The sequence below is a fragment of the Lepidochelys olivacea genome (genome assembly GCF_965140295.1).
Source record: "Lepidochelys olivacea isolate rLepOli2 genome assembly, chromosome: 27".
NCBI lineage: Eukaryota > Metazoa > Chordata > Testudines > Cheloniidae > Lepidochelys > Lepidochelys olivacea.
In genome coordinates, this window is record NC_140437.1 from 10,266,771 (window position 1) to 10,282,084 (window position 15,314).

The 15,314-nt window shown below is 41.7% G+C and overlaps 1 protein-coding gene across 1 annotated transcript in view; it reads left to right on the top strand.

The window, feature by feature from the left end:
- TANC2 (tetratricopeptide repeat, ankyrin repeat and coiled-coil containing 2) overlaps window positions 1–15,314 on the top strand; it is a 690,066-nt gene that overhangs the window by 647,151 nt on the left and 27,601 nt on the right. The window contains exons 17-20 of the mRNA XM_084615604.1: window positions 3,227–3,349; window positions 5,441–5,677; window positions 8,548–8,733; window positions 10,914–11,007. Of these exons, the coding sequence (XP_084471730.1) occupies window positions 3,227–3,349; window positions 5,441–5,677; window positions 8,548–8,733; window positions 10,914–11,007 (640 nt within the window). The remainder of the gene's footprint in view (window positions 1–3,226; window positions 3,350–5,440; window positions 5,678–8,547; window positions 8,734–10,913; window positions 11,008–15,314) is intronic.

Consider the following 15,314-nt stretch of genomic DNA (forward strand, 5'->3'; position numbering starts at 1 on the left):
TTTGGAAAGGGAACTCATGCAGTACTAATCTATTAGAATTCTTTGAGGGAGTCAACAAGGATGTGGACAAGGGTGATCCAGTGGATATAAAAAGAAAAGGAGTACTAGTGGCACCTTAGAGACTAACCAATTTATTTGAGCATACGCGTTCATGAGCTATAGCTCACTTCATCCAATGAAGTGAGCTGTAGCTCACGAAAGCTCATGCTCAAATAAATTGGTTAGTCTCTAAGGTGCCACTAGTACTCCTTTTCTTTTTGCAAATACAGACTAACACGGCTGCTACTCTGAAACCAGTGGATATAGTGAACTTGGACTTTCAGAAACCCTTTGACAAGGTCCCTCACCAAAAGCTCTTAAGAAAAGTAAGCAGTCATGGGATAAGAGGAAAGGTCATCTCATGATCCGTAACTGGTTAGAAGACAGGAAACAGGGTAAGAATAAATGGTCAGTTTTCACAATGGAGAGAGGTAAATAGGGTCCCCTAAAGATCTCTGCTGGGACCTATGCTGTTCAGCATGTTCATAAATAATCTGGAAGAGGGGATAAACAGGCTGCAAAATTTACAGATGATACAAAATTACTAAAATAGTTAAATACAAAACTGACTGAAGAGTTACAAAGATATCTCACAAAAGTGAGCAATAAGGTGACAAAATGGCAGATGAAATTCACTCTTGATAATAATGCAAAGTAACACACATTGGAAAAAATAATCTCAACTATACATGCAAAGGGTAGGGTCAAAATTAGCAGTTACCACTCAAGAAAGAGATCTTGGAGTCATTGTGGATAGTTCTCTGCAAATATCTGCTCAATGTGCAGCGGCAGTCAAAAAAACTAACAGAATGCTAGGAGCCATTGGGAGAGGGATAGTTAATAAAACAGAAAATATCATAATGCCACTATAAAAATCCACAGTACGCCCACACCTTGAATACACACTTGAATACCATCTCAAGAAAGATATGTTAGAATTGGAAAAGGTGCAGAGAAGGGTAGTTAAAATGATTAGGGGTATGGAACAGCTTCCTTACAAGGGGAGATTAATAAGACTGGGACTGTTCATCTTGGAAAAGAGACAACTAAGGGGGGATATGATAGAGGTCTATAAAATCATGAAGGGTGTGGAAAAAGTGAATAGGGAAGTATTTAGTTACCCCTTCACATAACACAAGAGCTAGGGGTCACACAATGAGATTAATAGGCAAAAGGGCTTAGAACAAACGTAAGGAAGTACTTCTTCACACAATGCACAGTCAGCCTGTGGAGCTTGCTGCCATGGGATGTTGCGATGGCCAAACATATCACTGGGTTAAAAAAAGAATAAGATAAATTCATGGAAGATAGGTCCGTCAATGGCAATTAGCCAAGATAGTCAGGGATGCAACCCCATGCTCCAGGTGTCCCTAAATCTCCAACTGCCAGTATCCTGTCTTCAAACAATGGCCAGGGCTAGGTGCTAGCCCTGGCCATTGTTTGAAGACAGGATACTGGGCTAAATGAACCATTGATGAACCAGTATGGCCGTTCTTATGGTCTTTATTTGACAAATGTTTAGCTAAAAGCTGCAGGACTTGAAAATAATAAATTTAGAAAACTGTTAGTTCTTCATGAGGACAAGTACCTTCTATTGTTTTTCTTAAATAAAATTGTTTTAAATGGTAAGTATATTTAACTGAAAAAATGCCTTTAAGTATTCACAGTAGTTACTATTTGTTACTTAGGTAGTACAGTCCAGCCACTCGACTGACATGCTCTATGATGGTCTCGAGATAAAAAAATGTTCAAGTCTGTGGTATCATGATGTTAAGACAAAAGGTTACTAATGCAAGTATATAGAGGAACATGTCAGATTACAACGGCAAAACAGTCATTGCTGTTTAATGCCAACAAATGATGATGATCAAACAATGGCAGTAAAAATCTATAGAGATTTTATGCATAATTATTTCATTGTCCTAGGCCTAGTATGGTTGTTTACATTATTGCAAAATGGGTGTAAAACACTACCAACTTGAACTGGTAGCAGTTACACTCTCTTTGCACAAGTGTAAATGACCACACAAGGTTCAAGGCAGTGGGAAATCAGGTCTTGCGTGTCAAAATAGTAGCCAAAGACATCTGTACAATTCCATGGAGACTACAGTAGAAATAATGTTAAAGCACTATAGAAGTAAAGCTATCCTTTTAAAACCTGATCCAAAAATAGGCTCCCCTTTTCTTTTGCCTGTCATCAGGCCACTGATTAATATCTGTTTGTTATGAATAAATTATCATTCTTATAGCAGGAAAGCAAGTCCCCTTGACTATTACATGACCTATAATTTAGTGCTGTTCCAAAAGACTTTAGTACTTGGTATCTAGTAAGCATAAAATAACTATGTTTACCAAATAAGAAGATATTTGGAGATAATCTAATATTAGATATGAAAATGTCTACTCTCTTTTGGTAAAAGTTCCTTAATTTATCTTTCTATGATGGAGTATGTAGGACAAGTTGAGTCAGCTCTGTGAATAAGAAGAATATTTTGCGAATCAGTTTCTGCCACGGTATTAGGTACTTTATAAACAAACAAAGAATGTGCCACATTACCCAGTGTAATGGGACTCTCTGAAAGAGAGCTCAGCGGGACCCTGTAACCTCAGAGTGACAGGGCTGGTTTAAAGATATCACTTCAGCATTAACTTGGGGATTCTTTCTTGGGGCTACAAGTTATTTGTTCACAGCAGGGGGTCTAATGTGATAAATGGCTTCTGTGGCAACCTTAGTCTGTAGAGACTATTCTTAACTGGCGGGGAAGAGTATTTTGGTTAGCATTCTCATTCTCCATTAAAGAAAGATGCACTGGGACGAGAATACGAGCCTTTAACAGTAAGCCACAACTGCACGTTTCTGTGTCGCCGGCAGCTCATTACTGTGGCATTGTATATTAATGGAGGATCTGCCCCACTGCATCTAGTATTTTTTTTAAATAAGGGTTTTGTATTGCCAGCACTTTGTTGATAAAGGTTGAATTTTAAGTGAGTGTGGTTATTATAAATGCTTAAAGTTATTCTCAGCTAACTGGCTTTTTGTTGTTAGCAGGAATCTAATTCTACAGCCTGAGATCTGTGAAATTCTTTTGTTAATTAATATTTTCTATTACATGTAGTAATTCCTTCTGCATAACATAAAGCAAATATGTTGGGTACTAGAACTAACTGGATGAATCTCTCTCTTTAGGGGCTGAGTAAAAAAGTAGGGGTGTCCTCGTCTATCTTGCAAGGGCTTTGGATCTCCTACAGCACAGAAGGTCTTTCAATGGCATTGGCATCTCTGCGAAACCTCTACACCCCTAACATAAAGGTACTGTACAGAACAGACAATTGACGAGCTGGTTTAGTGCTTTCAGCCTCCAGTGGTCCAAGTACAAAAGATTCTCCAAGGCTCCAGTTTAGCAAGGTCCTTAGCACATGTGTAATGTTAAGCATGTGAGTAGTCTCATTGAACTCCATGGAACTCCTCAGAAACTTAGTTACACAGGTATGTAAGTAACTTGTTGAACCAGGACCTTGGTCTTTAAGTGTCCAGTTAAGATTTGATACCAATGAGTAGCGACTCCCCAACTCTTCTACGTTTAGCAGGGATTTTCTGTTAATTCCTATAAAAGAGCAAAAAGAACAGGAGTACTTGTGGCATCTTAGAGACTAACAGATTTATTTGAGCATAAGCTTTCATGGGCTGCAGCCTACTTCATCAGATGCATAGAATGGAACATACAGTAAGAAGATATATATACATACAGAGAACATGAAAAGGTAGAAGTTGCCATACCAACTCTAAGAGGCTAATTAATTAAAATGAGCTATTAGCATAGAATATAAGGGTTGGAAGGGACCTTAGGAGGTAATCTAGTCCAACCCCCTGCTCAAAGCAGGCCCAATCCCCCATTTTTGCCCCAGATCCCTAAATGGTCCCCTCAAGAAGTGAACTTACAACCCTGGGCTTAGCAGACCAATGCTCAAACCACTGAGCTATCCCTCCCCCCAGGAGGAGGAAGGGAGGGGGAACTTTTTTAGTGATAATCAAGATGGCCTATTTCAGACAGTTGACAAGAAGGTGTGAGGATACATAACATGGGGAAATAGATTCAATTTGTGTAATGACCCAGCCACTCCCAGTGGCATAAAAGAGCAGTGTCATATCTGTTCCTGATGATCATCCTTCATTGCCACTGATCTCTCCGAAATATACAGAAAGCCCCCTTGGGTGTTGTAAACCTGACAGTGCCTTGGGGGTTTGTCTGTTCTAGAGTTCTTTTCTTCTTTTCATCTCAGGGCGTTTTTGCAGCTATGGAAAGCAGTATAATGTCACCATTCATTCCTGTGCATAGCTTGTTCCTCCATTAAGCCCAGCCTGGTCATGTCCCTGCATATGATGTCCCACCATCTAGTCGGTGGTTGGACTTACCTTGCTTGTATTTGCTGGGATAAAACAGTGTAGAGCTGTGTCCCCCAGGTGGTGGATGGAGGTAGCCCATCTTGGGGAAACCCAAAAGGGTTGCATTTGCCGTGAACCAAGTATATCTAGATGAAGGAAAACTCTTGATTTAAGACCCACAGACAGAGCTCACTTAGCCTCTTCAGGCAAGTCTGTCTATTTAGAAGGAAAACTCTAATTATAAATCTGAGCAGACCAAGCTAGCGTGGAACCCTGGTACCTATTGCTATCAGGCTATGAGACATGGCATTCCCATGAGCTGGATAGGGTGGATTGGTCTAAGAAGCCATTGCATCCTAAGTTCACTTGTGGTAGAAACAGAGTTCTTTAACTTGAGTTAATTGCCAATTAAGTTGAGTTAGCTGGCACATTTGTACATGCTAGCAAGGACACTCTGCAAACATTTGTGAAGTGTCCAGATTAGCATGTACAAATATGTTAGCTAGAGTGGAAAATAAATCAAGTGCAGACATAGCTTTAGAGAACCTTCTGGGCTTGCAGCCCTTTCCCTACATGAGGGTGGGGCCAACCTGAGAGAGCCTCCTCGTAAGGAGAGGGGGCCCTTCATCCTCCTGTCTATCCCTTCCCTATCAGGGGCCCTCTCTCATCTCAGCTTCACAAGCTGTCTCTTTCGCTCTGCAGCCCAGAGCAAGGAAGGCAGCAGGAGGGGAAGCAGCAATTGGGTGACCAGTAAGCATCACAAGGCCCCTGTTGGATGGATGATCAAGCGGTTACAGAACCACCCACTGTCTTTCCCCATGTGAGGCTCCCTGTGGCCCTATGTCTGGCAGTCTGTCTAAGGCCAACCTGCTCCAACACCACGCAAATTACAGAACAAAGTTCATTCTGAAAATGTTAAAGATTAGACAGCGCTCCCTCTACCTAAAATAAAGCCATGTTTTGGGCTTGTCTTTTTGTTGAAACCTTGTGGTGATGAGTTTCTCTTTTTCCCTTCAGGTCAGTCGGTTGTTAATTTTGGGAGGTGCAAATGTTAACTACCGGACCGAAGTTCTAAACAATGCCCCAATTTTATGTGTCCAGTCTCACCTTGGTTACACAGAGATGGTGGCTTTGTTGCTGGAATTTGGGGCCAACGTAGATGCCTCTTCTGAAAGTGGCCTGACTCCTCTTGGATATGCTGCTGCGGCTGGATATCTGAGCATTGTTATGCTACTGTGCAAGAAACGGGCCCAGGTAATGAGACTGTATTTATCTGATGACACTCTGACTTCCCAGGAATTCCATATTTACATGGAGGAGAAAGCAGGTAGCATGTGAAGTACATATCAAACCTCAGGAAAGAAATTGAGCCACTGTTTGCTTTTTCCTTTGCCAAGTAACGTTTCTTAACAGCACCCTTTCCTCTGGTTTTTGCACATGAAGACAGGCTAAATGATAAAAACAGACTGCCTACTCTCTTGGAACATTTTCTATACAGTCTAAACCAAATTCCTACAATTACCAAGTGCTGGCATCTTCAGAAGCTTCAGCATCCTACCTTCTTGCTTACAAAGCCATAGTTACCCTTCATTATTAAATGCTTAATCCTGCAAGGGGCTGGACATCTCGTGTGAGTTTGCTGGACCACACATAGTATTGGGCATTAGTTGTGAGGATCATGGTGAGGATTCTCCTTCTTCAGGAGGGACTGGTTACTGCCTGAACATGGGTAGCTTCAGTGATCTGATCTGGTATGGAAAGCCTGTGTTCTTATAAGCCCCAAGTGCAGCATCAGCAATTAAAAAATATCTGAAGAGATGCCAACTCTGCCCTCTTGTGTTTCTGTCTAGAGGGAGCATTTCAAAGGCACAAGAAGGCAGTCAGATAGTCAGCTCCATTGGAAGTCAATGGGAGGAAGGCACTTAACTCCCATTTGCGCCCATGAAGATTCCGCCCCAGCCAACACACACAGTTGCTAGCTGTCTAATGTCTATCTTACCTGTCTAGTTAGGCTGAGATTTTCAAGAGTGTAAGAGAGTTAGGTGCCCAGATTCCATTGAATTCAATGGGATTTGGGACCTTGCCTTAATCTCTCTCTGTCCCATTTCTTTTTCTCTAAGGCACCTATTCCCATGGTATCCAAGCATTGTACTAAAAATAGCACTGTGTGCACCCTAATTGGCAGGTCTTACATTTTCCATTGTTCCTGGTGTGCATGTGTGAGTGAGGGTTTTTTTAATTATTGCAGTTTTTTGTTCTTGTGATAGAAAAGATTAGAATCCTGTTTGTAGTTGCTCACAGGTGAAGCCACAATGCTGGCTAGGTTTGCTTTTCTATGAGAATGTGCTACTTTGAAACATGTCACTAGCACAAAAGGCATAGCAGTTCTGCAGGGTCTGTAATTAGCATTCGGGGATGCAGGCCTGATACTGGAACTGAGGAATCCTGCCTTGCTAATGGCTCGCTGAAGTCATTTCTCTACAAGTCCTTGACCACAGTGTTAAACAGCAACATTGTTTTGCAACATCCAATACACCAGGGGTTCTCAAACTGGGGGTCGTGACCCCTTAGGGGGTCACAAGGTTATTATGTGGGGGGTCGCAAGCCATCAGCCTCCACCCCCAAACCCCACTTCTACTCCAGCATTTATAATAGGGTTTAATATAAAAAATGTGTTTTTAATTTATAAGGGAGGGGTCACACTCAGAGGCTTGCTGTGTGAAATGGGTCAGCAATGCAAAAGTTTGAGAACCACTGCAACACACCAGTTGGAAATATTCTCTGAACACTTCTGTCAAACTCGTCCAGTAAGAATACCCTTTGTTTAGCTTTGTGGTGAGCATTTCAACGGTTAATAGTGTGTAATGAGTCAGGTTTCAAACATTTTGTTGAACAGAAAATTTTTGCCCAGAACTGGAATGGCAGCCTCCTGGAAACAATTTGTGGTTTCTGTAAATGTTTTGCCTTAGTTCTGAAAGCAAACTAAAGGCTTGTGTGGTTTTAATACGAATGTCAGGATGTCAGGTCTTGCTGAGTTGTCAGGACAATGTAAAGGAAAAAATAGACTTTAAAAAAAAAATAAGCTGGGTGACTCCCTAACACTCACTGATAAGAAGCAGTTTTAATAAACTTCCAATGGAGTTCCGTTGTATCCTCAGTCGGGGGAAATGGGAGAGAAACCCAGGGCATGAATGTGATTTTAAAAATCCCCATCCCAAATGGAAAAAAAGAAGCTAGCTTTCATGAGTATCACCCTTCGGTACTGAGCGAATATACACAGTGTTCTGGTAGCCGGTATTTTTGGTTCAGAGATGTTGGGTTGTATCGTGGATAAATTAAACAACAATGGTCATGTGCATTTCCTGAACAAACTGATAAGTTGTTCAGCAGTGAAGTGGTTAATGAGTAGAAAGAATCTAGCTGAAATGCTTTGCTGTGATACAATACTCTTTGTATTATGGTAGGATCTAGAAGCCAAAGGTCACATTGTGGTCAAACCCCTAGAAAGCAGCCCTCAGCTTCCTAGTAGGATATCAGATTATAATATCACCACCTGAAATTTCTGTTTTAATTAATGTTTCTGTGCTGCCCCCTTCTAGTGAGGCTGACTAAGGTGCAGCTGAATAAAACAGGCTGGCTAATCATTCTAACAGTGGACTCATTATGAGGTATTTTTGCTCATTTTGAAGACTTGTGAAATGGCGGGTTTAGAACATTCTCTTTTGACTCAGTGGCTCTTTGTGTCCTGAGGCAGACAAAGTCAATGAGTAGAATTTCAGTGCAACAGGAACTACAGTTGGCATACTTGAGAACACAGCGGAAACGTGCTTTTGCAGGAATGAAGCCAGTATGCTTTTAGTGTGACGACAACCAAAGCTGTAAAGCGGTGACCTACCCCAAGAAAACAGCTGTGGCCAAGAGGATGTCTGTCCTCAGGGCAGCGATTCTTTGGGAGTGAACTTTGACTGGTTATGGATGGGGTGGTTAACTAGAAGAATGCAGAAAATGAGCATCCTGCACACGTGGCATTATTACAAAACCAGGGCTGGAGACGCTGCGAAAGCCATGGTTTTTCAAACATGAGTTTGGTTTAATTTTATTTTGTCTTTCTGTTCCCCTGAAAGGTGGATCACTTGGACAAAAACGGTCAGTGTGCCCTGGTTCATGCGGCTCTCAGAGGTCACCTGGAGGTAGTGAAGTTCTTGATTCAGTGTGACTGGACAATGGCTGGGCAACAGCAGGGGGTCTTTAAGAAGAGCCATGCCATACAACAGGCACTGATTGCAGCAGCCAGCATGGGCTACACTGAGGTAAGATGTAACTACACTGTTCGGGATCTCTGTGACATACAGAAATAATAGGCTAGCTGTGTTCCCTGGTCACAAGGCTGAGCACAGAGGGTCTAGGAGGTGGAGTCAGTAACTTCCTCCCAAGTCAGTGGGATCCACTAATTTCTTGGCAACCTTGGTGGCCTGGGCAAAATCTATGCAGGCTTCCATCCAGAGGGAGAGTAAAAAGCCCCTAATTTATTTGAATATACCTTTAAGTAGGCAAAGGTAAAACCATGTACTGCTCACCCCACTTCCCCAGTGAGGGTAGGGGACTCTGAGATGAGGCAGTTGTTGGTTATGTGCACAGAGATGATGATATGTAAAATACTGTTTATTTTCCTGTTGGGAAGTACTATTTGGCTAAAAAATGGTTTCTGTTTAAATAAAACCCCTCTCATTAATTTCATTAATCATGAAACTTCAATCCATGAAAACATAAGTAACATGATCAGATGAGAGGAGCTAATCAAAGGGAGCTGGGTAAATCACACTGTCGAAGGGAACACAAGTTGAATTGCTTAGGAACAGATGTGCCTTTGAAGCAACAGAGCTTCTCTGCAACCTGGTCACATGACTCCTAACAGCACGCAGGATTATTTTAATGGGAAACTTCCCCAGAATTTTACTGGAGATATTTGTAATTTTTTTAAAAAGTGGTTTCAGAATAGTTTACTGTGTATGCAGGGCTATAAATGGACCTGGCACTTCGCAGACAAATGAAGATGTGTAGCCCATGTTCTGAAACGCTGACAGCCCAGGGAGCTGGAAAGCCAGTGTTATAATTAGTAATTATATAATATAATAATCATACTATAATTAAAATGTATATAATTTATAATTATAATAAAGTTAAGGTGGAATGTTACTTCAGCTGATTAAGCAGTTTGCTGACATAACAAGCATGACCATTTTTCTTCTAGCGGTAAAGCATGTATTAAAGCTGATTGACCACTGGTTTAGTCTGTGACTTCAGGCTCCCCAGGGCCCGTGTTGTACGTGCCGTTGCTTTTCAGTAATGGACAGCCCAGGCAGGCAGCTTAGAAATGGCAGTTGTAACTGAAACCCTTTCTTTTCATAGCCCCTTGCACACTGTGTTCATGAGAGATGTTCTTGCCCTTCTCTGCCGTCAGGGTGCTATGCTGAGTACAACAGGCACTGTTGCCCCACTCTTGCCTTGTGTGTCCCTTCTTGGATGAGAAAAATGTACCTTTGTCTGTCTATAAACTCTGTTCTCTCCTTAATCTCTTGCTTTCTCATATCTTACCAAGCACTAGGGAGATTTTAGCCAATTTCAAAAATTTACCCTTGGAGGAGATTAATTCATTTCTTTGAAACCCAGTCTACAATGGCCAGGGAAACTATGTTGGTACCTTTAAGCGATCTGCGTAAATGTCATTCATGCTAGGCGAACAGGAGTCCTTGTGGCACCTTTGAGACTAACAAATTTATTTGAGCATGAATCCGATGAAGTGGGCTGTAGCCCACGAAAGCTCATGCTCAAATAAATTTGTTAGTCTCTAAGGTGCCACAAGGACTCCTGTTCTTTTTGCAGATACAGACTAACACGGTTGCTACTCTGAAACCTGATTCATGCTAGGAAGGAGCTAATTCTTTCTAAAGGCAGCCCAATCTAGTGACTGAAACTCAAGACAGTCAGGAGACTGGAGTTCTGGTCTACACTCACTTGACTCACTTTTTAACCTTAGGAAACTCACATCACCTGTCTGTGCCTAAATTTCCCCATCAATAAAACAGGGATGTTAGTATTCACCCACCTTGCTAAAGCACTTCAAGATCCAAAGATGAAAGTCACTAAAGCACTGTTTCTTCACTGGTCGCTCTGGGTAACCCAGGAGCTATGGAGCAGTCACTGCATGCACAGTATAATCTGTATACAAAACACACACAGCCTCTGAGTTGTTAGGTAGCACCACTATAAAGGCTCGTCATGTGCAGTTGTCTCAAGAGACTTGTTTTTTCCCTTGTACAGGGCAGCAGGCTCACTTGCTGATCTCGGGAAGAATATTTACCTACGCTGAGGTGCCAGGCAGAGACTTTGTTCATTTTCTTTTGTTTATTCAGAACAGCTTACGTTAAGATGTCAGCAGTTTATATATAACATGCTGAAGTTCATGAGCTGACATGTCTCTTTGTTTTAGATCGTCTCCTACCTGCTCGATCTTCCAGAAAAAGATGAGGAGGAGGTGGAGCGAGCACAGATCAACAGCTTTGACAGCCTGTGGGGAGAGACAGGTAATTTCTATAGATGCTGCAGTTTCTATCTTTCATGGTTGTGTTTGTGGATTCCACTAATATCAAATACACATTTTAGACCTGCGTGTGTCATGACTTACTGAGGGGGATCAGTTTCTTCGATTTGAACGTCCCTGTAGATGCCAAAATAGGCTCTGTAACCTGCTTTATTATTTTTCCAAAAAGTGCATGGCTTGATTTTTGGGGTTATTGAGTACCTGGAAGATTCAGGTGTGCAAGACCTCTGAAAATCAGGCCAACAATCTTTTCTGGGACATGTTCCACTGTATTCAGCTAGATGAGCTCAGAACTCTCTTTTTCTACTTTGATGTTTGGCACAGCTATGAAAGGAATGTTTGCCCACACCAAAGTAACCTGCAGCTTAAACTCCTGAATGTTAAATTAGCATTTAGTTTTCTGCAAGTTTGTAAGTGCTTTATTGTAACATTGAAAACACACCTGGCAATTAAACAAATGTACTTTAATGGAGGGTAGTCCAGTTGATAATCCTGGATGCAAATCTTGAAGTGTCATCTTCCCAGTGTCTACTAGAAAAAAGGCAGCATTTCAATCCACACCCTTTACAGGTACAGCTTGTGCTCTGCCAAAGAGAGATCTGTAATATGGAGCCATTGGCTTTTAACTTGGATGAGCTAGTTAAATGTTAGCTACAGGGTTTGTGCTCTACTCACTAATCAGCTTAAACCACTGATATGATCACAGTGATATTCCTGTCTGGGTAGCCACACAATGATTTTGATCCTGCCAGCTTTAGTCAGAAATGACCTGAACCAAGGGTGCAAACACTGGGTGACGTGTAGTTTTTTGTGTGGTTAAATTGTTTTTGGTAAACAGAACACACAGTTGGGTACATCTTGAATTGGTTCAGACTTTGTCGTTTGGAAAATGTACTCATGTAACCAAACCTCTGAATGTTTTCATGTTCATGGCAACACCAAAATTTGAGCCTACCAGGAAGAACCTCCTCTGGATAAATGGGGCTTGTGAAGGACAAAAGTGTAGATGAGAATTGGCACAGCAGGCAGCCTGAACAATAACAAGATTGGTGTGGGCTAACAGCAAGAAAGTGTGAAAGGATGAAGCCTCCAGAATCAGCAGAGGAGACCGAAATACAGAATAAATATGTCATGATAATATTAACTAAATTTATTTTACAAATAAATGTTACTTTAGAGAGTCAGAGAAGGAGAAGGAAAGGGAATAGAGCGTATAGTTATCTAGATATGATCCCTGAATACTGATAAGGTATTCATTGCAATCATATAATGATATCAACGTTTTTACAGATGAGTTGTTGTCAATATGCTGACCAGTGCAGAGGTACTGTTATCTAAAATGTATTCTCTTTTACTTTAAAAATAATGCCAAAATATCAAGTTATGCTATTAATTGGAAAACAGACTCTGAAATTGAGGATGGTAATCCAAAATATTTTTAAGGTTTGGTCAAAAAACCACTAAAATATCCCTCTGTTGCGTTTACCTTGGTTAGCAGCATCAGATACTGCAGATGCGGTTTTCTTCAACATCTTCATTAATGATCTGGATGATGGGATGGATTGCACCCTTGCCAGTTTGCAGATGACACTAAACTGGGGGGAGAGGTAGATACGCTGGAGGGTAGAGATAGGGTCCAGAGTGACCTGGACAAATTGGAGGATTGGGCCAAAAGAAATCTGATGAAGTTCAACAAGGACAAGTGCAGAGTCCTGCACTTAGGATGGAAGAATCCCATGCTACAGGCTGGGGACCGACTGCCTAAGCGGCAGTTATGCAAAAAGGACCTGGGAATTACAGTTGACGAGATGCTGGATATGAGTCAGCAGTGTGCCCTTATTGCCAAGAAGACTAATGGCATATTGGGCTGCATTAGTGGGAGCATTGACAGCAGATTGAGGGAAGTGATTATCTCCCTCTATTTGGCACCGGTGAGGCCACATCTGGATATTGCGTCCAGTTTTGTGGCTCCCACTACAGAAAGGATGTGGACAAATTGGAGAGAGTCCAGTGGAGGGCAACGAAAATGATTAGGGGACTGGGGCACCTGACTTACAAGGAGAGGCTGAGGGAACTGCGCTTATTTAGTCTCCAGAAAAGAAGGAGGGGGGGGGAGATTTGATAGCAGCCTTCAACTACCTGAAGGGGAGTTCTAAAGAGGATGGAGTTAACTGTTCTTCATGGTGGCAGATGACAAAACAAGGAGCAGTGGTCTCAAGTTGCAGTGCGGGAGGTCTAGGTTGGATATTAGGAAACACTATTTCTCTAGGAGGATTCTGATGCACTGGAATAGGTTACCTAGGGAGGTGGTGGAATCTCCATCCTTAGAGGTTTTTAAGGCCCAGCTTGACAAAGCCCTGGCTGGGATGATTTAGTTGGGGTTTCTCTGGCTTTGAGCAGGGGGTTGGACTAGATGACCTCCGGAGGTCTCTTCCAACCCTAATCTTCTATGATTCTATGATATCATTGGACATGAGTTAAGATAGCCCATGACTCTAGTTAAACTTGACAAAGTCTGATATTAAGCCACACAGATTTTCTGGACTAGTGTCTAACTCTCTCCCCGTTTGCAGTGCAGTCTTCCTTCACATTCAGACAGCTCTCCCATATCCATGATCATCTCTGTACAGATGTCTGCCTGGAGGCTTCTCATCCATGCACCTCTGCCTGACCAGTTCCAGCAGCTTCATATTCTGCTCAGACATCTCCCATTTCCATACATCCCATGCAACTTTCCTTGCCTGACTATTCCCTGAAGGACACTTCCAGCATTTGCCTTGTTCCCTCTGTGTGTTACTGCCCCTGGCAAAGAGCTCCCTTTAAAGGAAAAGCTTTTTCGTGGCATGACTATTAGATATTTCTTTCTGTTTGTGGAGAGCTCTTGGAGTCCATCTGGTTATCTTGTAATGGCATTGATTCACATGCTAATTGCACTCAAATAGAAGAGTCATCTCTAAGGAATGCCCAATATCTGATTAAAATTGCCCTTGTGCAAGATGGTAAAATGAGCAGCCAGGAATATTGGAAATTGTCAAAATCTCAGTCTCTAGTTTTTACACATATTGCATAGGTAATTTGAGCGTCCTGTGGCTCACGAGACTCCATTTTACTTTGTTTTGGTTTTATTTTCCAAAAAGTACTTAACAATTCTTGATAAAAATAAAGAGAAATGCAGCAATGAAATGTCTCAAGCTAAAAATGCTAATCAACTTTGAAAATCCGTATTGGTTCCTGTTCTGTTTTGATACCTGTTGCTTGTCTCTCTGATCTTGTCTGGAGTAAAACTGACTGCCTGGCTTAATGATATCATCCTACTGTCAACCGAATTGCAGTGCCAAGTTACATGATAACCGAGGAACTGCTGACAGCACAATAAAGTCAGTTCCAGATGGAATATTTAGCGCTGATACAAGACTAATATCAGAAGCCAGCAGAAAGTGTCTGTGTCACCAGTAATAATACAGTCAGAGGTGGAGGTGCAAATACAACAGTGATAAATGCATCAAAATGTGTCGTCCTGCTCTGAGTATGAAAGAGATGATTGTACAAGACAGGAGACTGAAAGCACATTAAAAAGGTGGTTCTTTTTCCCAGTAGAGAAGTTGCCTTTTTCCTTACAAACAGTGCAATTGCATTTAAAAATAGATTGTTATTGAGCCCACTAGGAATGTAAAATAAATGCACATTACATAGTTGACAATATTTTGTGTTAGAGACATCACACAGTGAATCAATGGCAAAGCCCAAGATCAGAACCCAGAAGCCTTGATTCCTCCCTTGTCTGTGACCACTAGACATGGTCCCTGTCTTCTACTTTTGTAGCTTACATTCAAAGCCACATGGATATGATTATGGGTTTCATAGTCACTTCTGTTTGTAGCATTTAGAGGTTTTTCTTTTTTAACTCTTGATGTCCCCCAAACCCAAGAGAAAAAAATAAACTACAATTTGGAACAGAGAAGTTGAATATATCACCCACAATTAACAGGGTTGCCGCTGGAAGCCCATCAACACCTCTAAATCAGCCATCCCACAGAAATGAACTTCAAAGAAGAAGAGACATGCTCCATCAGTTAGAAATAGACTCCCACCTTCTGCTCAGACTCCTACTAAAAGGAGCAAAACACTGAGGCAGAGGAGCTGTGCTGAAATACACATGAAGTTGAGGAGGAGAGGGAGGAGCTGAAAAGTCTAAAATTAATACTGAAGACAAGTAAAAGACAAGTCCTACACTTAAATCTATTTTCAGATTCAATGTGTCTTTTCTAACCCAGCCATGTTGTCAGAGTT